The 27,571-nt window shown below is 40.7% G+C and overlaps 1 protein-coding gene across 4 annotated transcripts in view; it reads left to right on the top strand.

The window, feature by feature from the left end:
• Window positions 1-25,493, top strand: part of LOC145439698 (alpha-N-acetylgalactosamine-specific lectin-like) — a 54,756-nt gene extending 29,263 nt beyond the window's left edge. The window contains exons 1-3 of one of the 4 annotated variants that reach the window (XM_080317259.1): window positions 9,243-9,619; window positions 21,984-22,161; window positions 25,020-25,493. In XM_080317259.1, the coding sequence (XP_080173385.1) occupies window positions 9,355-9,619; window positions 21,984-22,161; window positions 25,020-25,281 (705 nt within the window). In that variant the 5' untranslated portion in view covers window positions 9,243-9,354 and the 3' untranslated portion in view covers window positions 25,282-25,493. Of the gene's footprint in view, window positions 1-9,242; window positions 9,620-10,434; window positions 10,613-15,819; window positions 16,204-20,865; window positions 21,181-21,983; window positions 22,162-25,019 lie in introns of those variants that run through there. The other 3 variants (XM_080317260.1, XM_080317258.1, XM_080317257.1) reach the window with 3 other exon arrangements.
• Window positions 25,494-27,571: the final 2,078 nt, after the last annotated feature.

The following is a 27,571-nucleotide window of genomic DNA, read 5'->3' as shown; positions in this document are numbered from 1 at the left end:
CATCCAAATTGCCGCGGTCGTGCTCAGCTAGTGCGATATTTCCTGAAAAGCTACCACGCGCGAAAGTACATTTTGGAAAATGTGTAAGGTGTATTTCCGATACGTCGTCTATGGGTTTCCAATTGCGAAGAACACCGAAGCAGTTAAAGCATTGCGTTCTGTCTAAGTTACCGAGATAGAAAAACCCTTGTTTCGTGTTCTGAGTCAAGTGTACCTGTTTGATGCTGGTGTGATTAGACTAGATGACCTTCACGGTCTTATCGATCATTCCTATCTAATACCGAATACTGTGTACGCATATTTTCTGTACCACCATCACTGCCGTTTGTTATGTATTTTGGTTCGATGAAAAATAAAGACTCTCTCTCTCTCCCTCTCTCGCCAACTCGCCTACTGCGTGGGGTATAGGATAGCTAGGCCATTTCTTGAAGGTTTCGCGTCGCTTCGATTCCCTTTTCAAGTCGAGGTTCTTAATCAAACACGCGTGTTCTCGGTCAATGATATTCGCAAGTTTTATGTCGCTGTTATTGACTTGCGGTGTCTCGATTTGGAGCTTAAACTCCCGTAATAGACTCCTGAAATTCGATCTTTCAACGGGAATATTGAATACGTCTCGAACACAACTCGCTTCATGACAACTTACATTCGAATCCCTTTCAACCCATTTTTCGAGTGAAATACTGCATCCGAAACATTTAATTTTGTCTTCGAACCCTAGCCAGTAATATCCGTCAGATGCTAAATCTGCACGTTTTGGGTACGATAATCTCGAAAACCTGGCGAACGTTGCGAGTCTATATAATTCGGAGCGGTGAGAGCCCGACGCGATATATACACATCCCTGTACTGGCGGATCCGGATCGAAGTGTCTTTCCGTAACAGTCTCTCATTTCATGAAACTATTTGAGAAATATATCATCCTAAAAACAGACGAAACCATTACTACGAATCTTCGATAGCAATTCACATATTGGCAACAATAATGTCATTTGCTGTGAATTCAAAACCGTAGAAGAATATTGAAAGGTCACGCAGAAACAGTTCGTTTTCTGGTTAATTTTTAATCTTAGGTGCTGATTTTTTCCGGCAAATTACCATCGCCAAAGGAGCGATACAAGACACTTAATGTCAATACAAAAACGAACGGACAACAAAATTAGCAGGACTTGGCGTGCAAATATGCGTATTGCATGAAAACAGATTGTTTTCTGGCAGCAATATGGGAGACAGGTGTTTATTTCCATCGACAAAAGGCAGTTGGCACGCACTTAGTTCTCACACTGATATTTCATAAGGCGATCCGATATCGATAAATAGCATTAAATGTGCGAACAATGCAACTGTTACTAACTATATCGATTCACAAACAATATTCTGCTACCACGACAACTTTTCAAGTGACTCAACGTTGTAATGCTCACTCTTAGTAGGTATTTGGATAAGTTTTTATGTATGGCATTCGATTCTACCGTCATATGTCTTAGTTCAACAACTTGGATACGAATTATAGCTACACAAACGTTTTATAGTCGAGAATATACTGTTTGGGGTAGTCACACAAGATCAGAACTATAACGAATCGCACCATTTTCACGAACGTCAGCGTTGACATCGGAATATTCTGTTATCCATTATAGATCGCAAGCTTCTTTTCACGAGTTTCATTCTCACATCGGGAGATCAGTAATAATCGGCTCTATGTCGTCGCTTTCGGGGATATACAAGGAAACACTCCGAAATATTTATAATAGAGAAGTAAACAATCATATTTGACCATCTTCTCATATGGTTATTCGATCAACTGCCATGGACGCTCTCGATACAGCAGCCTCTGAATTACAAGGCATCGGTGCTGTATTCCAAGTCATATATAGGAGTCTCGTATAATAATGTACCGGGGTTTCCGCTGAATATTTGAGACACACATTTTTTGACCGTCACGCTCAGCAAGAGACCATATTTTAATGCTCAACGAAAATGATCCCCTAAAACTACTTGAAGTGGAAGTAGAATTGACTGCCTTTAAATCTACTCAAGTAAGTAAGTAGTTTTGAAAACAGTCTTAATCTGTTCGCATGGACTGTCAAAATCTGCGAATCGAGCTATGCGGCAGGGGCAGAGAGCTTGATTCGTATTGATGCATCATGGGAGGTATTAATTCCCGACAGAATAAGCATTGTTTCGTATCATGGGCATGCAAATTATAGTATTGATATGAAAATGCGACACTTTGTTTACTAGAAGACCCCGTTTTTAGAGAATATCATGGCATGGCGCCCTGCCCTATATTATAAGGCCCCAAGTTTAGGCGAACAGCAACGCGTGGAAGTTGTATCGGATACGGTTTCATCACTTTTACGTGATTAGTATACGTTAATAACAAATATTAAAGTTATATTTAGTGTAGCTTTATTTTCGGAAAATAGAGGCATTACTACACTTGCTTATATGCTTCAACATGTATCTTCTGCAGACAAAGGAACTAAAAGTAATTCGAACTCAAAGTGTGATACTTGCAGTGAAATACAAATACCACTTCTTAAAATCGGAAAATATATTGCATGTCTTTTGTCCATAAAACTTCAAAGGTGATCTGCTAAATCAGGTGTAACGTTAAAAAAAGCTGGATTCTCCAGATTAGCATAGGTAATTGCTAGATTGCGAATCGGTAGTTTTAAACGTTATGGTGGGCCATATTTACTGTGATGAAATATTTGATATGGGCGACAATGCGGTATGATAGGAACCAAACAACCCGGTACCTAAATTATATTCACTGATACTTTCATCAAAACATATTTGTCACTTCATCACTACTATGCGCGAAGCGCAACAAATATCTGGGCATTACTTGACTTTTATAAATATTAAATCTTGTTCCTCCATGAAAACAGCCCCGAAATTCCTCAGGCTAGCTTTCGTATTGGGGGATAAAACTACTTGTACTTGACAAACTGAAAATAGCGAAAAGTAAGTAAGTAGATCACAAAATATTACGTAGTAGAAATAGAAGTAGAGAAAATCAGATCTACTTGAGTAAGTACCAGAAGTAGAGCAAAACTACTTGAGTGATTCCAAAAAGTAGAAGTACTTCGTTACTGACCACCTCTGACCGTTACTGTATTGTAGCTGTTCTTGGGAGAATTCAGTGTATCATTGTCAGTTTATTAATATTTTCATCGTTTCAAAACACTATACAAAACTGCGATACAATGAAAGACATAAGGTGTCGAAACGAGTTGGAGCTTGGAGTAGTCTTTGAAATCAGACACCCACCGTGGTATAGGTAAAGTAGAAAAGAGGAATGCACACCGAATGAAAAGTAAAGCAAAGAATATGAAAGGCAAGCGACAAAATGAGGTGGCATGGGACGGAAAGCCAGATCGATATGTTAGGTCGTGGTCCGACAATCTGACTAGTATTCTAGTATGTATGTGTGCGTGACTATTGTTATGTCTTTGTACAATGCATGTCGATCGCCGCTTCATCGCAATGTTTTTTCCAATAACGCTTTGTGCTTGGTATTGTAGCATGGTACGAATGTTCGACTATATTTTCAGACTGCGCATGATTGTTTCCTGATATGAAGGATCGTTTACCGCGGCGAACCGTCCAAGATCGTACCGTCGTAATCAATATTCACATTTCCATACACCAAATCGCCCTTGAGAGCGTTGGCCGATAACGACAAATCTTGTATTCTTGCCGCCTTAAAAGATGGTTCGCTTGCAAGATTGAAAATATTAAGAATGAAATTTACATATCTCAATATATTGAAAATATGTCCTGCTGGAGTTGATATCATGGCGGGTAGAGTTTGATTCGTTGTTTGTGATATTCATGGGGCTTGTAGACTACTAATACGGTCATTTACACCAAGATGATTTTCGTCATTTGTGTCCCGTAGCTACCGACTTGTAGCACTGCCCACTTCTGAGCTTCTAGAAGGCGTGGCTTACACGGATTATATGAAAAATAGGAGCCGGATCACCGATTCATTCCACCACTTCACAAGCGATTGTGGACAGAGACAATGGGAATTTGGGTCGCAGGCTATAATCACTCAGCAAGTACGTCTACTTGCCTAGAGATAAGTTTTTTATCACTCGAATATAACACCAAATATTCCCAAACTCGTATTCAGCGAAATTAAGCCATTCCACCAGTATCCTACGAAACGAGGCGAACTTTTCCGATACGTCAGCGTACAATGGAATCTAGTATCGTATAGTTCTCCATACAGAAACCACATCGACGGAAGAGTCACGAGTCAGGAGAAAATGACTACGTTGACTCGTCGATGTAATTAATCCAAACGAGTATTTTAAACCCCGACTGACATCATCGTATCACGCTCGATCGATCACGGCTGATTTATGGCCATCACTTGATGGCGCAATTATTCCGCCAATAGCATGTAATATTTAAAAAATCCGGGTCTGAATAAGCGTAAATCCAAATGTAATCCAGTAAAAATCATCCAATACGCTGTACTCCCATCCGAATTCACGCTTATATGTATAGCATACGAGCCCCGATTCGTCGTCGTACAATGGAATCGAGTATCGTAGTTCTCGATACAGGAACCACATCGGTGCAAGAGTCACGAGTCAGAAGAAAAATGACTACTTTGACGTAATTGATACAAACGAGTATTTTGAACTCCGACTGACATCATCGCATTACGCTTGATCGACCACGGCTGATTCACGGACAATGGACATCATTTGCCAGCGAAATTATTTGGCGAGTAGCATGTAAAATCCACAAATCCGGGTCCGGATAAACGTAAATCCAAAAATAATCGAATAAAGACCCTCCAATGCGCTGCTTTTCCATCCAAATTGACGTTCGTTTGTACCGTATACGAGGCTCGCTGCTGGCACATACGCCATCTACTGGCCTGAGCCCCAATGGTTATTCAAACCTGTCTGCTTACAATCATATCAATGTGATATACCATGGACTCAATGACACAAACGAGTTTGATTTGATAACACGTGCACCACACAGATAGCTTGCAGTCACACTCGATTGAACCGGAAATCATTGATCGAGAGATCCAAGAGAAATCATTCGCCAGTTGAGTTTCATAATACCAAATCTTTACGTCCACGCGTCTCTGTGCCTGACTGACAGCGGGTTACGATAGTAGTTTTGAATGTAGCCCTAAAAACAGCCAACTGTCCCCCACCCCCTCTCGAAGAACGACAATTCAACCAAGCGGAACTTTAAATCGATTCGTTTGACCTTGACCATACGCTTGAAACATAGCATAAGTTGTCATCATATACCCATCAGTCAATCAAACCCGCCATTACACGCCGAGTCACGCCAGGCGAACTTTTCCGTGTCGTCGGGTAACACACCATAGAGATCCAGAAAGATTCGATCGTCATACACGGAAAATTACAGCAAAGATTACAATAACCTTGAGAAAACTCGCTTAATAATAAAACTTTATTCAACACAAACGACTTTTCAGTATACGTAGATGGCACCCGTACTCAATTGAACCGGAAATCATTGATCGACATGATAGGTCAGCCGAGTTTTAAATCGCCAGGCAGGACCACTTCTAGTTTAGGAATCCACTCATCGCCCGATCGTGAATTACGTAATTTTGCAAGCGGCCTTGAAAATGATACCAGAATACACATATATCACCCTCATTTTAACCGAAAATAACTAGCCGTAGCGACATCACACCTTCAGCCACAGAAATTATTGATCAAACCTCTGCAGCAATCCGTCACGGGGGGAGCTACCCACTGCAATTCTGCAAAATGCGTAAGTCGGTTATCCTTTGTTTCTTTATTATATTGGAGAAGTTGGTTTCTTTAAGTTACAAGCTTGCATGCACCCATCGCGCTCTTTTCTCTTCTACTTACGGATATGGAATGGTTGGAACCCGCGAAATCGTCGTAGGATCAATAGATATAACATGTAGTTATATACTAGGGTTACCATACGTCCTCAGATTTTCAAAACATGGTAACCCTGTATATATCAGTCACTGTGTCGGAATTGATGTTCTGATGATGATGACCGCTGACCGTAAAAATGCTGCATGACGATATAGTCCTGGTCAAAGATGTTTTGTGGTCTGGTTAATCCGGCCTGGAAACCTCTTCCGCCAAAGGAACCATATTGACCGGATATTTTCGATTGTAATTCTTAATGAGCCATATAAAAATCCCAATCCATTGTGCGGCGTCACAATTGAGAATTCCTGACGTCTTGGCCCCCAAAAATATATATAAACAACACGATTTAAACATGTTTGTTTCAAATTGATTTTTGTTCTAAATGCAACGCTGCCTATATCGCTCATCTCACGTTGGTAGTAGCTCTGAATAAAGTTATTATACAGTCAGCATCGTCCACTCGTCCATAATTTTCTACCGCCCCTTCTTTTTTCGTTATGCCTGTGATCAATGCAGACGAAGCTGAGACTGTCACATGAATTTTTAATCTTAGGTGCTGATTTTTTCCGGCAAATTACCATCGCCAAAGGAGCGATACAAGACACTTAATGTCAATACAAAAACGAACGGACAACAAAATTAGCAGGACTTGGCGTGCAAATATGCGTATTGCATGAAAACAGATTGTTTTCTGGCAGCAATATGGGAGACAGGTGTTTATTTCCATCGACAAAGGGCAGTTGGCACGCACTTAGTTCTCACACTGATATTTCATAAGGCGATCCGATATCGATAAATAGCATTAAATGTGCGAACAATGCAACTGTTACTAACTATATCGATTCACAAACAATATTCTGCTACCACGACAACTTTTCAAGTGACTCAACGTTGTAATGCTCACTCTTAGTAGGTATTTGGATAAGTTTTTATGTATGGCATTCGATTCTACCGTCATATGTCTTAGTTCAACACAGAAATTATTGATCAAACCTCTGCAGCAATCCGTCACGGGGGGAGCTACCCACTGCAATTCTGCAAAATGCGTAAGTCGGTTATCCTTTGTTTCTTTATTATATTGGAGAAGTTGGTTTCTTTAAGTTACAAGCTTGCATGCACCCATCGCGCTCTTTTCTCTACTACTTACGGATATGGAATGGTTGGAACCCGCGAAATCGTCGTAGGATCAATAGATATAACATGTAGTTATATACTAGGGTTACCATACGTCCTCAGATTTTCAAAACATGGTAACCCTGTATATATCAGTCACTGTGTCGGAATTGATGTTCTGATGATGATGACCGCTGACCGTAAAAATGCTGCATGACGATATAGTCCTGGTCAAAGATGTTTTGTGGTCTGGTTAATCCGGCCTGGAAACCTCTTCCGCCAAAGGAACCATATTGACCGGATATTTTCGATTGTAATTCTTAATGAGCCATATAAAAATCCCAATCCATTGTGAGGCGTCACAATTGAGAATTCCTGACGTCTTGGCCCCCAAAAATATATACAAACAACACGATTTAAACATGTTTGTTTCAAATTGATTTTTGTTCTAAATGCAACGCTGCCTATATCGCTCATCTCACGTTGGTAGTAGCTCTGAATAAAGTTATTATACAGTCAGCATCGTCCACTCGTCCATAATTTTCTACCGCCCCTTCTTTTTTCGTTATGCCTGTGATCAATGCAGTCGAAGCTGAGACTGTCACATGGAGTCAATTGGCAGTAACAGCAGCAACAAAGCACACGCGTTCAAAATTAATCCTTTCAAATCGTTCAAGACATGACTTTTCGATTTCAATAAATTAAATTACGATATTTACAAACATTTAGAGAAAATAGTCATTTCATGCTGACAGTAGAACGTTCCCAGCATATCATAGATGGACACAAATAGCGATTAACTGTGGATTATAATTCAAGTGAACACCGAATGTGAACATGAAAGACGGCTTAGATCAGTGGTTCCCATCCTTTTTTGTCTCATCGCCTCCTATTGAAGCTCCATGCCAATCATCGCCCCCCAAATATTGGGAACCAAAAAATGAGCACACAATCTGGGATCACCGGCGAGTTGGCTAATAAAAAAAGGTCAACTTTTCGGCTCGACCTCGAAAATTACACTTCTACAGCTAAATGTTCGTGAGTTACTAAAAAAAGGTCATTTCTCCGACTTGACTCCCATCAGGACCGTAACAACACTTCGTCAGCCCCCCCCCCAAAAAAAAACGTTAGTCTTGGGCCCCGATAGGGTGATAAACCAAACCCCAAATTCCCTCAACCAGTGGGCGACAAATTTATATAATTCATGCTTGAATCGGTCAATATGGTCGGGAATCGCATATATATTGCTATCAATTTTTTATCCTCTCTCTGCTCACGTAATCAGATTTATCGGTAGAGCTGAGTGTGGTGTGTTGGAAAAGGTGGGAACCCTAAAAAATAATAAAACATCTTCAAGTGGACCCTTTGTTATATTGACTTCGTTACATGATGCTATTTCGTGACCTCCTATGTCTGCTATGTCAAAAGATATGGATATCGCCAAAACGTACCAAACTAGAAGACGCATATTGTTTCAAATGGGTATTTCTTTAGTGGCATATAATTTTTCCCTGCGGGGTGGCATTTGTCTTGTCGGGTTCAGATCGCCAGGAAAGGAACATTCGACGCCAGCCATTGAGGCGCCTAAGGACAATTGAACATATATGTATATCGGAGTCTTCGGTCAGCACAAGGGCATTCCTTTTCGTCCAAGGTCTTCTCGCTGCTGATCGTTCTGGCACACTTCTCGGAGTTGCATGTTACATAGCCAATAACTTCATATGTATATGTGCGTCGTGGCGCAGTAATGGCCGACGCCGAAGTCTCCATTTCCATAAATCATGGGTATTTTTGTTGTGGGAAGGGTACCCCAAAATCAAGATATATGACAAAATTAAATCGCACTCAGCGCGAAATTTTTTTTAAAAAGTTGCATGAATTTCTATAATAAAATACTCAATAATTTATGTTATTCACGAAATAATTTTAAGCCCCCTTCGAGTTCGACCCCCTAATTGGTGGTTTGGGGTGTGGAAGTTACAATCCTGACTCCAATTTAGCCGTTTTAACGCGCCATCGCCCCCCTATCGCCCCCTTCGTTGCGTTCGCCCCTATCGCCCCCTTCGTCCGTTTTCACCCCCTATCGCCCCCTTCGTTATTTTCGCCACCCTAGACCACCAAATCGCCTCATGACGGGGCGATATCGCCCACGTTGGGAACCACTGGCTTAGATTAATGGCCTTAATTGTTTGAAAATCTTCTCAAGAAAGAGAGTAATTTGAAAAAATGCATAGCAACTATAATTACAGATATACGAGCGGTGCACTCTGAATTCGATCACTGCCACGTTATATTGAGGCTTCATACGTCAGATATGTCTGAGATGCTACGTTACATGGTCATTGTGCTTATCACATACGAATCGTTCCTTCATCTCGTTCACGGACATTGCTGCTGCGATCATGATGATAACGAACAGATCATCGGGCCTCCTGGACGACCAGGTAAGGCCGGAATCAAAAGAAGCCAAGGAAATGCAGAGGAATCTGGAAGAGATGGTCGAAACGGCATCGTCGGAGGCAAAGGCGTAAAAGGAGAACCTGGAATATGCGAATGCTCCGAGTCTACGACGTCTCAAAGTTTGTTTGTTTGTTTATTTGATATTCATATTGCTTCGATATTATTCGGTCATTTTACTCTAGGCCGACATTCTTTATTTTTTTATTCCGTATATACCAATATATAGCACGGCCCACTTCAAGGCTTTTATAAGATACCACTTACGTGGATCACGTGGCCGTCAGGAGGAGCCTAGATGAAGCTACAACACTTGGGTAGGATTTATGAAGTCAACCTCGGTAGGACTCCTACGACTCAGAGTAATTTATCGGTAGATATAGTCAAATTCGTCAATCACGTTAGTCAAGTACAAGAAGTAATATTGAAAGTTTCTACATAAATACCAGCATACCAGAAACCCTAGCAGGCCAGAGCTATACACTTTGAAAGTATATCTCGGCAACGAACCGTTTGAAATCCAGGCCACCCAAGATATTAATGGTGGTACCCAATTTACCAGTAATTATACCATTTCAATGATTGCAACCATGAACAATGCTCATCCATAACCGAAACACGATCTCCACTTGCTAAATTCTGATCGAAAGAGAGATTGGGAGGCAATAAAAGTATAAATTTTATCGCAATACAATTAGCCATGTAATAACCCCTAAATAGTAGAAATTTAGCTAGCAATATCCTGGAAAGTATCCAGTTTTCAGCGGTGTGAGTTTTGGTAGTTATGAGGATTTGTAGGGCTGACCTCTTCAAAAGAAGTAAGTATCTACTCGATCTATACTGCTATACAGAAAAAACTACTATGTAGGTCTATTGCATAGCCTTAGCATTTCGTTCGTGTAAATATATGAATGAAAAATACGAAAATGTTATGCAGAGACGATGGCTTATGATTTATCGAGGAATCGAGATTGGACATGGATTTTTCATGGATCAAACATTTACGGCTTCAAGCTATTCAAAGAGGAAAAAACATATCAGCAGGCGATGGCGGCATGTGAAGCTGTCCAGGCGACTCTAGCGTGCGTGGGAATGCGTGTTCCAGCTGTGAGGGAGTAAGTATCCTGATGACATCGGCCCTTTCTTGTACAAATAATATCTGATTACCATGTGAAATTCGTCGACTGCTCGACAGATGTGACTCGCTAAAGTAAAGTCATTCTATCTAACCCCCCAAACTCCCCAGAACCCGGCCTGTTGTTCGCAATGCCGAAAAATCGCCCAGAGTGACATACGACATAATGCCAAGCTGACTTGATAGGCTCTGGCAGAATTCTGGATGAATCCCGGGATTCTTTTCTAACGAACAATTTCAGTTGAACTCCAAATCTTACGAATTTTCGCAGCCAAAATTTTTCTACACGAAAAAATATTAATAAGGTGTGTCAAGCGAATCAGAATATTCCAAGCTATTCATAAAGTCTATAACCGGTTCTCCATTGCATGTACTGACAGAGTAATCGCCATCGTAACTTGGACCTTCAACATGATGCAAATATTCATCGCCCCCTTCCAAAGGGTTATAGCAGCGGTTCTCAACCGGGGGTTCGCGAAGCATTTCCAGGGGGTCCGCGAAACCTCAAAATAGTTCATAACCTAAATTGTATTGATTAAATTAAGAAAATCACAAGACAGTTTCGCTTCATTACTAGTTAAACTCCAGAGCTCATATCAACAGAATGGCCGTCTGAGATAGAATACCCCACGGTGCAGACTTATTTAATTGCTAAATTGCCATCAGCCTACTGATACCAACACTTTGCTGTTGAGAGCTATTTTGTTGGGGATTGTGGGGGAAACGTTGGAGGAGTAAGGTCAATCACGGTGACTTCGAAATGCTTACAAAAATCCATTTTCTGTTGTGATATACATAGGCTAACCATTTTTTCCATGATAACTTCAAGATAAGCTTCTAGATAGAAATGGTCAGGCTTGACGTTACATGTTCATTAAAAAATAGTTTGTCAATTTTGGTGCCGTTGCGATCATACCCAAATGTGTCGTCGAAAGCGTTACGCGTTATTATTACATTCGCCACCACCTATATTTGCGGAAATGGATTTTCGGCACTCGTTCATATCAAATCGAAGGCGCGGATTCTCAAGACACGACCACGTAGGCCTATTTCAAGAAATGCGGTTGCAGAATTCGCTTTGAAATAATAGAAGTCAACCCAATTTCTACGTGCATAGTATATGGTCTTATTTTCAAGAAAAGTCACTTTGGTACTGTTTTATCACAAAGCCTACAGTTATCATTTGCCCAAGACAAATGACGATTGCACGATAATTGAGCTAAATTTGAACTAAAAGTTCATGGGGGTCCGCGGGGGTCCGTGACAGTCCGAAAGGGGTCCGCGACGACAAAAAGGTTGAGAACCACTGGGTTATAGCTTTAAGCACCAGGCGATTGTATACGGAAATCTAAAAAATGCCATAAATGACGCGAAATCAGAATTTTGACGGTGGTGAAGGCAAGGTGGACACTAAGAAAAGTCAACACCGACCGATTTGACGTCGGAGCGGGTTATTCGGGAGCCGAGGTGGGAAATGACCTTACACATGTCACCATTAATAAAATCCCGTCTGTCACGCGAGTATTACCGATGACAGTAATTTACTTGGATTTTAGGATATAACATGGTGGAATTGAAATTGCTATAAGATCAGTATTGTACCGGTACATTGGGGTGTTTAATCACCATTCACAAAATAAAATCTTATCCGGGCAAAAGTAACGTGTCACAATTTCTCCTGACACGCCCGGTCTACGGTGCTTTTCTAACCACGCCAGTCCTAGTTTTTCTACCAACATGACGCGCCGTGTAACATCGTCTCAACTATACACAGTACACTGAGACCTGTCGAGTTTCTATTCTTACAACCAAAACATTCTAGACAGAAAAATATTTACTCAATTGTCCTGCGAATTCCTCTTTTTCGCAACAACTCTCTGGCTTCGCGCATGTCATAAGTCAATATCTGGAAACGGGGTGATTGCTTCATGGACATGGGGTGATTACTTCATGAATGTAATCGATTGCGATTACGAATACTTCTTAATCTCGCGATTACGATTACAACAAAATCAGGAAGTAGTCGATTACGACTACGATTACATTGTAAAAGTAATCACGATTAGGCTACTCACGATTGCATTTATTTTGCTTCTTAGAACTAATCTTAGAAGATATATTGGAAGAGAAAATAAGGATTGCGATGAAAAGACCTAATGAGATGATAAATTTATTTATAAATGATACGTCATTTGCCTATTGCCCAATTTTATAGGGAAACGTTTATCGCACCCAACGATTTGCATTCTTGCCAGTTCCGTAGCTGCCGCACCCCACATTCGCCAATAGGGTAGGGAGCGAGCACGTAAGGGATTCAAAAGTATTTCGTAAATGCACATAAACTATTTTAGTATTTTCGAGAGATTTCCCTGAATTGAAAAATTTATTCGAGCTTAGCGATTTAATGTCTAGATAGCTTGATTTTGAAATGCATAGCCTACCTCTCCCCCTCAAGAAAAAACGTGCATAATTTATAGGCATTTCGGTGCCGGTCATTAGCCCGCCTCGGCATACCCAAAGACATATGCAGTTTCGGCCAACATGCGACTCCACGAAGTGTGCTAACAAAGAAAGAACTTGGCCGAAACTTTGGGTAGGCGTATGTGTCCATTATCAATAGTCGCGTTGGGTGGGCATGACGAATATATAGTCCTGTCCTTCCAATCTGAGCCTCACATTGCAAATGTCACCCGGCGCACCCACAGAGGAATTAAGATGTGACATCAATTTGCGTTCACGTCTCTCGTCTCAGGAAAGTTTTTCATTTAGTCTGCCACGTTTGGGCGACTACAATATCTTTTGATTGTATAACAGAATGGGAGGTCACGAATTAACAACATACAATAAAGTATAATTGCAACAATACCAGATATAATAATTATGAATTACGTGCCCCGGACTCTACCGATAAATCTGATCATTGGTTTCTGAAGGGATCAATAATGAATAGTAAAATAACGAAATTACCTATATTATTGACGAAATTCAGTCATTGATTTGAAAAAGGACCACCCTATGGGGGCACAAGACCAATGTTTGGAGTGGGGGGGACAAATTGCTGTTTGAGTCCTGATTCTAGCTACAACCCACGCTAACATAGTGTATCAGCAGATATACATGGCGGCAGATCCAAATGTTGAGTAAAGAATTGAATTGCGAAATAACGATTGGTGCCCGGTTCAAGTAGAGTGATATCAGAATAAAATGAAGAGTACATTAAATTTTGTGTTCCTTACAGATACTGCAAGCGGCCGTTACGAAAAACCTAGGCTTACCATATTTTGGAAATGTAAAAAGAGGACACTTTTTCAGAAATTTCAGACATGCAAAACTGGAGAAGAATTCTCAAAAACCGGTAAATTTTTCCCACTTCGTGATCGGTTGACTAAAAAAAAAAAAAAAAGGTCATCGCTTTCGCTCACAGCTCAAAATAACGTTTTTCTTTTCACATTGCCAGGTGGATGACTGAAAAAAAAAAAAAAGGGCTTCTTTTCACTCGGAGTTAAAATCACCGCTTTTTCCTCCGAAATACCCGCCGGAGCGTGTCACTTTTCGGCTAATTTGCGGCATATCGCTCGCAATTTGATCTAAATCTGACCTAAATTTTCAAAAAAGAGGACAAAATCTCAAGAAAGAGGTCAAAAGGGCGTCCTCCGAGGACACTTTCAAAAAAGTCAAAAAAGAGGACAAATCCTCTTAAAAGAGGACGTATGGTAAGCCTAGAGAAACGGCAAAGAACGGCTCGGTTATGATATAGCCTATATCAGCAGCTGTTGACTTTCAATACTTCGTTGTGGAAATCATAATGTCTCATTTGACGAGTACAAAATTTCAAATCTTTGTCAGGTGTACGTGTACGTTCGTAAGTAGGCCTACGACCTACGTACATAGGCCTACTGCTCGCCCAGAAGCAACGGTCAAACTGCGTTTCACTATAGGCATAACCAAACATCAAGACATGAGCTAGTAATATTTGAAAATATTGGAAGAGTGGTGATTATTATCATGCTGCGAGGTATAGTGGCGTCCGGAGTGTATTGATAGCCTGATATACAGCATGGCAGGTGTTCTTACAATTTAGGCATACATCGAACATCTATTTATTATGTGTGGTTACTGGTTACTTCTTTCGCAATGACGAGCAAAACTAATACTTCTGACGTAATATGAGCAGTGGCGTCTGAAAATCGGACGTTTGTGCCATCATATTTCTACATACATATTCGAGATGGGCTTAACCGAAATTTTGCAGTAGCAGTAACGAACTGCTACTTTCGAAATCTTAACTGTGATTTGTCGCTGTTACTTTTTAGCAGTTATATTGGAGGTAAACCCTACGTCACAATTGAACGCTAATTTAATCGAAAAGTGCAAATGTATTCGTTTACTTCTAAACTCGCCTATATGAAACCTCAACTTTGAACTAACAATTAATTATGATTGAAGTCATAATCATACGGAGTCATCTAGCCTCATCTTACTATTAGGCTCGAAGAAAATATGTCTATATCTACAGAACCGCCCACCATTATGCCCTTCATGACAAATATGGATTTAATTTTGCAACCGAAGATGTCATTCAGTCAAATTGGGGGGCGGTTGAAGATAAGCACTGCTATTGTCACGACTGTGATGGTGAGGTCTGGCTGAGACTACACGTGGCACTCGTTTCTCGAATAATGAAACACGCCAGAGAACTACCAGGATAAATGTAGGCTATATTGAATATCAATGCTATATATTTGCCGGGAGAGATAGCGTAGTGGTAACGATAAACGCCCACCAATCTGACGGACCCCAAGTTCGATTCCCGTCGGAGGTTTATCTGGGCTCCTCTTCCCCCGCCGTTGCCTTTCTTACGGCGACAAAAAAGTCCCGACGAAAGAAAGCACTCACAGGGAATGGAAAGAACTAGTAGACAGGGCCGCGGCTTCAAAAAAAGATCAACATCGAAAAGAACTGTGACATTGGGCACTCTAGGCCGAGGTGGATGTTAGAGTAAAGGATCGCTACTTATGCGTGTCGTTCGACATCCTCCTATCTATCTGTTCATGACATCGCATTGTGTCTTATCGCATTGTACATTGCGTGTGACTCGTTCAGATGACAAATATAACCCAACGATATTATGTATTATGTTTATTATTATATTATGTATGCTTGTCAATCGATGAAATTATAATGCAGACATGTCAAGGCCGAGGTACTGAGGTCATCGGGCTCGTCTAGGGTGTGGATCGGACTGGATGACCTGGAGCGCATGAACCATTATGTCTGGCTTGATGGGGTGGTATCCAACAGAGAAAACACTGATTGGTCACCGAATCAACCAAGCTCAGCAGCTGAAAGATGTGTCGAACTCCGGTACTTTCACGATCAAATGCTCAACGATGTTTCTTGCAGTATGACATTTCACTACTTGTGTGAGAAATTTTACTGAAAAATGTAGAGGTGGTTACTACAGCGAAATAGGCTAGCAATGTTTCGTAGTGTACTCAATTGTGATCAAGGACACACGAAAATTCCAATAAATTGGTGGTGCTGTTGGTACCAGACTTGAACAACTAGAAATTCTTTAGCTTTTCCGAATTAGATTAGAATTAGAATTAGATCTACACAAGTTTTTCCAAATTAGATTAGAATTAGAAATACTGAATTCGCAAAAACTTGGAAATTAAATGAAATTGTGAATGGGGAACAAATATGCAGAAATCAGTTCATATCAAATCACAGTGCAATCCCATAACCATGAAAATGGTTAACGCTTGTATAACAAGCTTGAATCGATTTGTACTATACCAGGGGTCACCGCAATCGCGGCCGGCGATCTGATTTGTGCAAAATAACGCATTTTGAAATGCTAAAATTTATTTTAGTTCGAAATTATATTATTGTTGTTCTTTTAAAATGAGATATTCGCCTTTGCCCAACAACACTGTTCCACACTAGCTGAAACGGCTTCGGCGGTGGCAACAGCCAACAGCATTACATCGATGGAGAGTCAGCAGATATCAATAAGCATATTGCCTTGACGTGCAATGGCCGAGACACTGCCAAGACCGAGACTCTTGGAAAACGTCATAGGACGTCCCGACAAGATCAATCTTTATGTCTTACAGCTTGTAACATGTCTGGCTAGCCCCAATATTGCTTCATTAGTCGCTGGAAAGCGTTGTCAGGTATCGTGCGCAGCTCATAGCTCAAAATAAAAGGACGTTTATGATCATGATATTTCTTGTTGTATTTGTACTACAGTACTTTCATACAATATTACTTCTTTTGTGGTAACCATGAGCATCGCACATGTTAGTCAGCACGGCGTTGTACTAACGTAAAGTTGAATAGTTTATTCAATTGTATATTGAAGTTCTGTACCTCCAAGAAGCTCTTTAACGTAAAGTTTTAAAAACTAGAATTTTGTTCGCAGACTACAAAGCTACGTGCTAGCAGGTCATGATTGGTCACAATAACTACTATGACTGTACGGCGTAAGTAATGCGATAGCGGTTTGGCACTGGATTTCCCTTCGCGAGAGGGATATTCTTGTTAACTCGCTGCTAAATGCCGCCGACAAAGAGGTAATTTCAGGGAAACAATAAATTAGATTAGAATTAGAATTAGAGCACAGAAACATTTCACAATTTAGAATAAAATTAGATTACTGGCATTTCGCTCTAATTTAGTGAAATTAGACAACTAGAATTATCTAGTTGTCCAAGTCTGGTTGGTACTTGAATACACGTTGAACACTGCGCAAACCGACATGTTACCTTAAAAATAATTTGATTACATGCGGGAACACAACAGCGGTGTTTCACAGTTGGAATACTATACTATTGCACGTTTTTAAATCTGAATCTCTCATTTTTGACATTTCCAAAGTTTGGAATGATTCGCGGATTGTTTTTATGAATTGAATCATATATACCGCCGCAATGTAATATAGACTCAGCTGTTGTGCTTTTGCGTATAGGTCCAATTTTATCCATGATTGCCGTTTTTGCATCAGCTAGAAAAATCTTATATTTAGTTATGGTAAAATTTCTCATGACAAATAACGCGAACGTGAATCCATCACGTCATAAGACGTCACATTGCTAATTCCAACCCTTCATTTGTCTGGAGTGATATAGTAATGTACGACGTACGTACATTAGGGCTGTTTAAAAATAACCTTTTTTCCTGAATCTTGTTGGCTAGGTGATTAAATTGTTAGGTTGCCTTAAAAAACGACGCACACCAAATTTGAATTCATTCTAACCAATATTCGAGGGTTACGTAGAGTTTGAAAATTTAGAATTTGCCCACAAACGCAAAACATTTTTTTTTTCAAATTTTCTGCCAACCCCATGAAATTGTTGGGCTGTCTTCAAAAACTATGCAAAACAAATTTGACTCAATTCCAAGCCGTAGAAGCGGAGTTATTCCAGTTTTTGGATGATAACTCCTAGATTATCCACCGAGCAAGGTTAATCCCAGAATTACAAAACTACACACGTTACGGGAAATGAAATGTCTCTGAAGTCGTGAAGTCACAAAGTGGAATGAAATTGATATGGTCATAAAATACCGAATTACCTTTGTGATGTAGAGCTGGTATCATTTTCCTTGAGGTTGCGTAAAACGTAGGCTGCATATCTGAACTTCCAACTTCATTAGTACTCGTATGATGTCATAATGAATCTAATACTCGATTCAAAATTGCATCATTCCTATACTCGATTTTCCCTAGCCCTACAAATCCCCAACCTCGCTATTTCGTATTGCTTATTTGCGTTGATCAAGGTGGAACATCTGGTAATTATAGATATTAGAGCTATGGTCAGGTCAGAAATGCGAGGTCATCGTTATATCTTGGATAAATTACAGTGTTTTGTCAAGACTTCTGTTCTTCTTAGCCAATTCGTGGTTGTTGTTGTTGTTGTTGTTGTTGTTTATTAATCAAAACGATGTATGGCGCTATCGCCTAACGGCCTTTTGCGCCACGGTCAAAGACATAATGTAAGCGATACGAGTACGTCGTATGAAATGATGACGCATATCAGAATGGAGTAACATCGATCAAATAACAGAATGGACTAAAACACTGAAATTACAAATAGCGGTTACACGATAAAACAAATTCAACTACATACGGGATTATTCGAGAATCAATAAGTAAATCGGTGATACAAAACTTAACTTTCAATTGCGCACATTTATCGATGAGAAATTTCGGATGAAAATCATATCTTGGACAACTATTTATAAAATGATCCACGGTTTCTGGATAACGACAGTGACTACAAAAAGAAGAATCAATCATTCCAATTTTAAACAAATGATTATTCAGACGACAGCCAATTCGTGGTAAAGTACAACGGACATGACGGTGCTTCTTGTCCGTTGGGGCAACTTCACCACTACCCAGCTCCATTGTGACGAATAAAATTTAAAACGGTGTCCCAATGTCCATATCGGAAATAGCAGGGGTCAAGGGTGACTTCGGATCCAGCCGCATGATGTCACATTCGATGAGATAGCGTAATGGTGAAGAGTCCGGCTTCTTAAAAGTAAGTTGTAGGTTTAATTCCCGATATGGCCAGACCAAAGACAAGGTCTGTAAAACTAGTACACGTAGCTTCCACGCTTAGCGCTCAGCATTTCCAGAAGAGCACGGAGGGTGGTGCAGGAATTAGAAAGTTTTACAATGGTATTCGTCACCTTCCGTCTGCGAAGGTATACAGATCATGCACGCATGGTATGCATATGCACAGATCGTGTGTCTGCGTATCATGGCGTTGCTAGGGTACATGGGTCGGTAAATATGGTATAAAAACATTAGGGATTCTTATGTACCATCAGGGATGGTGAGAATGTTCTGTTCACGTTCTTGTTCGGAATGCTAACCTCGATCTTTTGGAGGCTATTATTCGCAAACATACCTTATAAGGTTCCACATGTGTCTCTACACTGTACAGTGTACATTTTTGAATTACGATATTGTCGTGGATTATCGAGCTACACACCTGTTGTAGGCAAAGAAGTAGTAGCGATGAAAGCGAAGCCGATCCCCGCTTATCAATCATATCTCATAACACGGCCGTATTGGTAATGGCTTTCAATAAATCATTAAGACGCTGACAGTTGGCGAACAACATGCCTCCGATCGACAAAGAATTAGTGGCTACTAAGTGCTAGCCGATCGCCACATATCAGTAATTATCCCATCTATGACTATTGACTATCAACAAATTATCGCTACGTGAGCACTGATAAGGAATCAAAAAACAAATATCTGTCTGATGACCATGAATAACAAAACTACAACGAAAACTGTCGACCATGCGGCGGAGATAGCGTAGTGGTGACGATAAGCGCCTACTAGTCGGGCGGACCCTGTTCGATTGCCGCAGGAGGTTTATCTGGGCTCCTCTGCCCTCACCGAAAAAAAACTCGACGAATGAAAGCACTCACAAGGATAGGAAAGAACTAGATGGGCCGTGCCTTCAAAACGAATAACATCGTAAAGAACCGACACGGCGGCTCTCTATCCTATCTCCTATCTCTTCATTACATCGCATTGTGTCCTATCGCATTTTCCGTTGTGTGTGTCTTGTTCACATCAAAATATAACTCAACGATTATTATAGCGAGCTGGGACGCTGCCGAATCTCCATCGGGGAAAATAGTTGTTGTAGGTGACGCAGAAGATAGGCGTATATTTAAGATTGCAATTGGGACGAGAGACGTTTTAAGGCACATTAGGATGGTGTTTGAACCCATGTCATTAAAAATTATATTTTTTTCAAATAAGTCTAAATAAAGTTATTGTGCAGTCAACCGCCCCTCGTTTTTTGCCATGCCTATGATCAATGCGGCCGAAGCTGAGACGGTCGTATGGAGTCAATTTCAGTTAACAGCAGCAACAAAGCACACGCGATCAAAATAAATAATTTAAAATCGTTTATGACATATATTTTCGTTCTAAGTATATTCAATTAGGATATTTACAAACATTTACAGAGGATAGTCATTTCATGTGGCTGTTGCCGACAATACCAAGTTCCCAGCATATCATATGGACACCAATAGCGATTAATTGAGGATAATAATGCACGTGGACACGGACTGTGAACAGTGAACGCGGAAGACAGCTTAGATTAATGGCCGATTTGTTTGAAAATCTTCCCTAGGGAGAGAGTAATTTGAAAAAATGCATACCAACGATAATTACATATATAGGAGCGGTGCAGTTTGAATTCGGTTACTGTCACGTTATATTGAGACTTCATGCGTCAGATATGTCTGAGATGCTACGTTACATGGTGATTATGGTTCTCATATACGAATCGTTCCTTCATCTCGTTCACGGACATTGCTGCTGCGATCATGATGAAAAAGAACAGATCATCGGGCCTCCTGGACGACCAGGTAAGGCCGGAATCAGAGGAAGCCAAGGAAATGCAGGGGAACCTGGAAGAGGTGGTCGAAACGGCATGGTCGGAGGCAAAGGCGTAAAAGGAGAGCCTGGAGTATGCGATTGCTCAGAGTCTACGACGTCTCAAAGTTTGTTTGTTTTGTATATGCATAGTGTGCCGACTTCTTTCAGTCATTTTACACCAGACCTACATTCTTTATTTTTTATTCCGTATTTACCACGGCCCACTTCAAGGATTTTATAGGAGGAGGTGCCTAGTGAAAGATACAACTCTTGAATAGGATTTCTAAAGTCAACCTCGGTCGGACTCCTACGTCTCAAAGTAATTTAGGTAGATATAGTCAAAGTCGTCAATCACGCAAGTCAGGTAGAAGAAGTAATATTGAAAGTTTCTATAAATACCAGTATACCAGAAACCCTAGCAGGCCAGAGCTATACACTTTGAAAGTATATCTCGGCAACGAACTGTCTGAAATGTACCCAATATATCAATGGTGGTACCCGATTTACCAGTAGTTATAACCATTTCAATGATTACAACCATGAACAATGCTCATTGCTCATTTATACCCAAAACACAATCTCCACTTTCCAAATTGAAAAGATATTCTGATTGAAAGAGAGATTGGGGGGGGGGCGATAAAAGTATAAATAATATTGCAATACAATTAGCCATGAAATAACACCTAAATAATGAAATAACACCTTTAGTAGAAATGTAGCTAGCAACATCATGAAAAGGATCCAGCTTTCAGCAGTTTAAGTTTTGGTAGTTGTGGGGATTTGTAGGGCTGACCTCTTCAAAAGGAATAAATATCTATACCCTATCTATAACTATACAGTAAAAACTACTATATAGGTCTATTGCATAGCCTTATTAGCATTTCGTTTGTGTAAATATATGAATGAAAAATACGAAACTGTTATGCAGAGAGGATGGCTTATGATTTATCGATGAATCGAGATTGGACATGGATTTTTCATGGATCAAACATTTACGGCTACAAGCTATTCAAAGAGGAAAAAACATATCAGCAGGCGATGGCGGCATGTGAAGCTGTCCGGGCGACTCTAGCGTGCGTAGGAATGCGTGTTCCAGCGTTGAGGGAGTAAGTAAGTCAGGGAGTAAACAGGGCCGTAACAGCATTTCGTCAGCCCCCCCAAAAAAACGTTGGTCTTGGGCCCCCCCATATGATGATAAATCGAACTTCTGGGGGGCTTTGCCACCCAGACCCCCTCAGCCTGTGCGCTGTTTACTATCACTTATCATCTAACATTGGCCTCCGTTTACTGAGTCAGCTTATCTAGCCTAAACGCACGAAGCGCGGAAAATTTCTCTAATTCATGATTTAATCGGTAAATATGATCAGGAATTGCATTCATATTGCTATCAATTTTTATCCTCTCTCTGTTCACGTAATCAGATTTTCAGGTAGAGCTGAGTGAGGTGTGTCTGAAATGGTAGGACCCCTCAATAGTAATTAAACATCTTCGGGCGTATACCCATTGACAGGAACGAAACAGCACCTCGTCAGACCTCTCAAAAAACTTTTGGTCTTGGGATCCCATAGGGTGATAAACCTACCCACAATCACGCTCGCTTTTGGCACGAAATTAGACGTACAGTTTAGTGAGATTTTCGATAATTCATGATAAAATCGTTCAATAAGATCGGGAATTGCCTTTATATTGGTACCAATTTCTTGTCCGCTCACGTAATCAGATTTACCGGTAGAGCTGAGTAAGGTGTCTTGGAAACTGTAGAGCCCGTGGGTATGACTCTCTGTAACATAATGTTATTTTGTGACCTCCTGTCTGCTATATCAAAAAAAATAGAATCGTCCAAACGTATAGGCTATTAAACTAAAAGCCGCACACGATTTCAAATTGGTACTTCTTCACTGGCGTATAATTTTCTCCTGCGCGATGGCATTTGTCTTGGGAGGTTGATATTGCCAAGACAGGAACATTCGGCGCCAGACATTTAGGCGCCTTTGGACAATTAAAAATATATGTATTTTGTATATTTAACGAAGTTTTCGGTCAGCATGAGGGCAGTCCTTTTCGGCCAAGGTTTTCTCGCTGCCGATCGTCTTAGCACACTTCTTGGAGTCGCATGTTACATGGCCTAAAACTTTATATGTCTTGGTGCATCGTGGCGCGATAATGGCCAACGCCGATATGCCCATTTCCATAAATCTTGGTTATTTTTTCTTGGGGCAAGAGTACCCCAACACCAAGTAATGTGGCAACTTGAAATCGCGACCAGCGCGAAAAAAATTTGAAAATGTTGCATAGATTTTCAAAAAATACTCTATAATTTATGCTAATGCACGAAATAATTTTGGGCCCCTTTGAGCTCGGGCCCCCCAATTGGGGGTTTTGGGGTGCGGCAGTTACGGTCCTGAGTAAGTATGAGGACATCGGCCTTTTCCTGTACAAATAATATCTGATTACGATGTGAAATTCGTCGACCGCGCGACAGACGTAACTCGCTAAGGTTAAGTCATTCTATCTAACCCCCAAAACTCCCCAGAACACGGTCTGTTATTCGCAATACCGGAAAATCACCCAGAGTGCCATACGACGTAATGCCAAGCTGACTTGAGATGTTCTATGGCAGAATTCTGGAAGAATCCCGCCATTTTTTTTCTAACGGACAATTTTAGTTGTACATCATATTTTACGAATTTTCGCAGCCAAAATTTTGTACACGGAAAAGTATGAATAAGGTGTCAAACGAATCAGAATATTCCAAGCATTTCATAAAGTCTATAACTGGTTGTCTACTGCATGTCCTGACGGAGTAATCGCCATCGTAACCTGGACCTTCAACCCGATGCAAATATACATCGCCCCCTTCCCGAGGGTTATAGCTTGACGCTCCAGGCAATTGTATACGGAAAACTAAAAAATGCTATAAATGACGCGAGATCTGAATTTCGACGGTAGTGACGTCACTAAAAAAGTCAACGCCGACTGATTTGACGTCTGAGCGGGTTATTTGGCAGTCGAGGTGGAAAATGACCTTACCTTGCACATATCACCATTAAAATCCCATCTACCACGAGTATTACCGATGACAGTATCGGACTTGGATTTTAGGATATAACATGGTTGATTTGAAATCGATATAAGATCAGTATTTTACAGGTACATGAGGGCGTTTATTCACCATTGACAAGATAAAATTATATCTTGGCATAAGTAACAAGGTGTCATAATTTCCCCCGGCACGCCCGATCTTGCAACTTGAGCCGGTATACGGTACCTTCTAACCACGCCAACAGTCCTAGTTTTTCTACCAACATGACACTTAGTGTAACATCGTCTCACCTATACATAGTAGAGTGAAACCATTCAAGCTTATATTCTCACAACAAAACCTTTCTAGACAGGAAAATATTTACTAAAGTGTCCTGAATCCCTCTTTTTGCATCAACTCTCAGTCTTCGTGCATCTGATAAGTCTATATCTGGGAACGGAATGAGAAATCGCTAGCTAGCTCTCCTGAATTCAAAATATCAAGCATGTTTCTTGATCCTACTAGCCGCCAGGTCTACTGTGTATTTGCCCGTGTGCCGTGTTACAATGGTACCCGATATCCCCCACGTCTGTCTGAAGCGTGGGTCGGATTCTGTATTGATTTTGGACAGAGTCCGTAAACATATACGTATGCCTGACACTCCAATGTACGAAATTTATCATTCAGCAATTAAGCACGTAAGTAGGCCTACCCCGAAAAATTTACGTGACATACCTACACATTATGTCGTCCTTCTAGCAGATTTGTCACCGGAAACATAGCGTTCGATGTTAACCCAAGGACGCTCATTCGGTAATACACCGGTAACTGAAATATATATATAAGTGAGGAGTGAGATATCCAACAATTTAATGTCAGTGATGAGAATAACCAAATTTACATATTTCGATATGCTTGTAAATCGATGAAATTATAATTCAGACGTGTCAAGGCTGAGGTAGTGAGGCCATCGGGATCAACTAGGATGTGGATCGGACTGGATGACCTAGAGCGCATGAACCATTATGTATGGCTTGATGGAGTGGTATCCAACAGAGAAAACACTGATTGGTATCGGAATGAACCAAGCTCAGCAACTGAAAGATGTGTCGAACTCTGGAACTATCACGAACATATATCGTATACGCTCAACGATAGTGCTTGCATTAAAACCTTTCACTACCTCTGTGAAAAAATTTACTAAAAAATGTAGAGTTGGGTACTGCAACAGCCCGCCTATTAGGGGTGTATGCGTAATGATTGTTAGCTGCTATTGTGATGGTACTGTTTTTTCTAGGGCCACCAAGTGTCTAGCACCGACTACGTATAATGGACACTTGGTGAACACATGATAATGCATGTTTCCTTCTTGTCTGGACTGGCTGCCGTGGGGGCGCAGAAATAAAGCTGTCTAAACTATATTGTGTATCTCTTTACATCGACTATAAGGTCTTCCACAGTTACTACAGCGAAATATGCTAGCGATTTTTCGTAGTATACTCAATTGTGATCGAAGACAGAAGAAAATTCGAATAAAATTCGTGGTGCTGTTGGTACTTGAATGCACGTAAAACACACCGCAAATCAATATGTTACCTTGAAAGTATTTTGATTACATGCGGGAATGCAACAGTGGTGTTTCACAGTTGGAATACTACTATTTTAAACGTTTTAAAATCTGAATCAGTCATTTTTGACATTTCTAAAGTTTGGAATGAATTGAATCATATATACAGCCGCAGTTGTGCTTTTGCGTAGTTTTAATTTTATCCACTATTGTGTAATGATTACCGTTTCTTTCATCAGCTAAAAAATCTTATACTTAGTTATGGTGAAATTTTTCATGACAAATCAAACGCTGTGACACAGCACATACTGAATCGGGCACTTTTAAATTTTTGTTTGTGTTCGTGGGCAGTGGGCACCTTCTCCAGTCGGCAGGCTTGATAAGAATAAGTGCAGTAGCTGGTTGGCAGGATCTCTGGGGCAATGGTTTTATGGAACACGTAACTAACGTATCCATTATGGCGAACGGCGATACACTTGTTAGACATGAGGTATCATTCGAGACGAAATTCGAGCAGCCTGTGTAACAATAGCCGATCTTGTCTCCATGCAAGTTGTTGTTGTTGTTTATGGCATTCTTGGTGATTTTCGACTGTAATGATCATTTACACCAGGCCGATATTCTTTATTCTGATTCCGTAGCTTTCGACTTGTAGCACAGCCCACTTCTAGAGTTTTTGAGATAGCGCTCACGGCTTACGCGGATGAGAAGGCTGAAGGAGCCTAGATAAACCTTAGGAAGGAATTCTGGAGTCAGCCTCGGTGGGCCATACTACAATGTTGCCGGATACGGAATCATAAAAAGAATATCAGTCTGATGTAAATAACCACGAAAACACCATGAATACCACAAACAACAACAGCAACCATTGCGGGTTAGATATTTATTTACTCAGGGATGAGCGTGGGCAACCTCTCGGGGCCCCGAACCTCTCTAGCTGACATGAATGTAAATGAAGCATTTGATGGGCCGCCTTACTGGAGGCCATGTTTTGTTTTAAAATGATGAGAAGTCGCAGACTCATTTTGACGTCGTGACCATAGGTGACCCCATAAAGTTCGTGTCTGATTTGTTAGTAGAGGCGGGGGGGGGGGATTAAATACACCTTCCTCATCGCTGGCCGGCAACCTAGGGCTGGTAATCTATTTGATCTCGCCCGCGAGCACCTGTCTGCGTTAACAGGCTATCCAACCAGCGGCGCAATTTTTGATCTGCTGTTAATTTTTTCCCAGTCACTAATATCGGTGATTGCACTGTATGCTGACATTTTCATTAACAAGTTGTACGTAAATGGAATTATATATACGCATTTGCCTAAATGCAGCATGGGTTGCGCGTGTCTGCTACATGACGTAACAAAATGTACGAGAGCTGACATCCGGAAAATGCCTAGTCATTGAGCTTCATCCCTTATTGCTGGATATCATTTACTACACGGGTTGATCAATACACAGTATATCGTAAATCCAGACCTCAATACTCGACTTTTCGACCTCGACCAAAGATTTTGATTCGCATTACATAGATCCCTCGGACGGTAGACCGCGGCCTTTTTAGGTGTTCGGGGATCTCAATTTAGGAATTTAGCGTTACACAATTGTTTTGTCGCTTCATGCAGACTCATTTCAATACTTGTTGACATTTCTATCTAAAACTTTTATAAAAATCAAGATTTTGAAAAGGCCTTATTTTTGGCATTTTGAAATTTTTATTTTTGGCAGTTTTGGCATTTGGTTGCCGGAATGCCAAAAATAACACGGCCTGCGGATGGCCAACTGTGTGGTTCGATAAACAATGATCAGTATACATGACATAAACGAGATTGATGCTGATATGAGCTGAGTAATTTAACTAATTAGTAATGAGACGAATATACAAGAGAGGCTGGAGAAGAGAAACGTGACCTGGCTGCACATGTCGATTCGGA

The sequence above is a fragment of the Botryllus schlosseri genome, chromosome 5 (genome assembly GCF_051294905.1).
Source record: "Botryllus schlosseri isolate E-star chromosome 5, Bs_hap1, whole genome shotgun sequence".
Classification (NCBI taxonomy): domain Eukaryota; kingdom Metazoa; phylum Chordata; class Ascidiacea; order Stolidobranchia; family Styelidae; genus Botryllus; species Botryllus schlosseri.
This window is presented reverse-complemented; position numbering and strand designations above follow the sequence as displayed.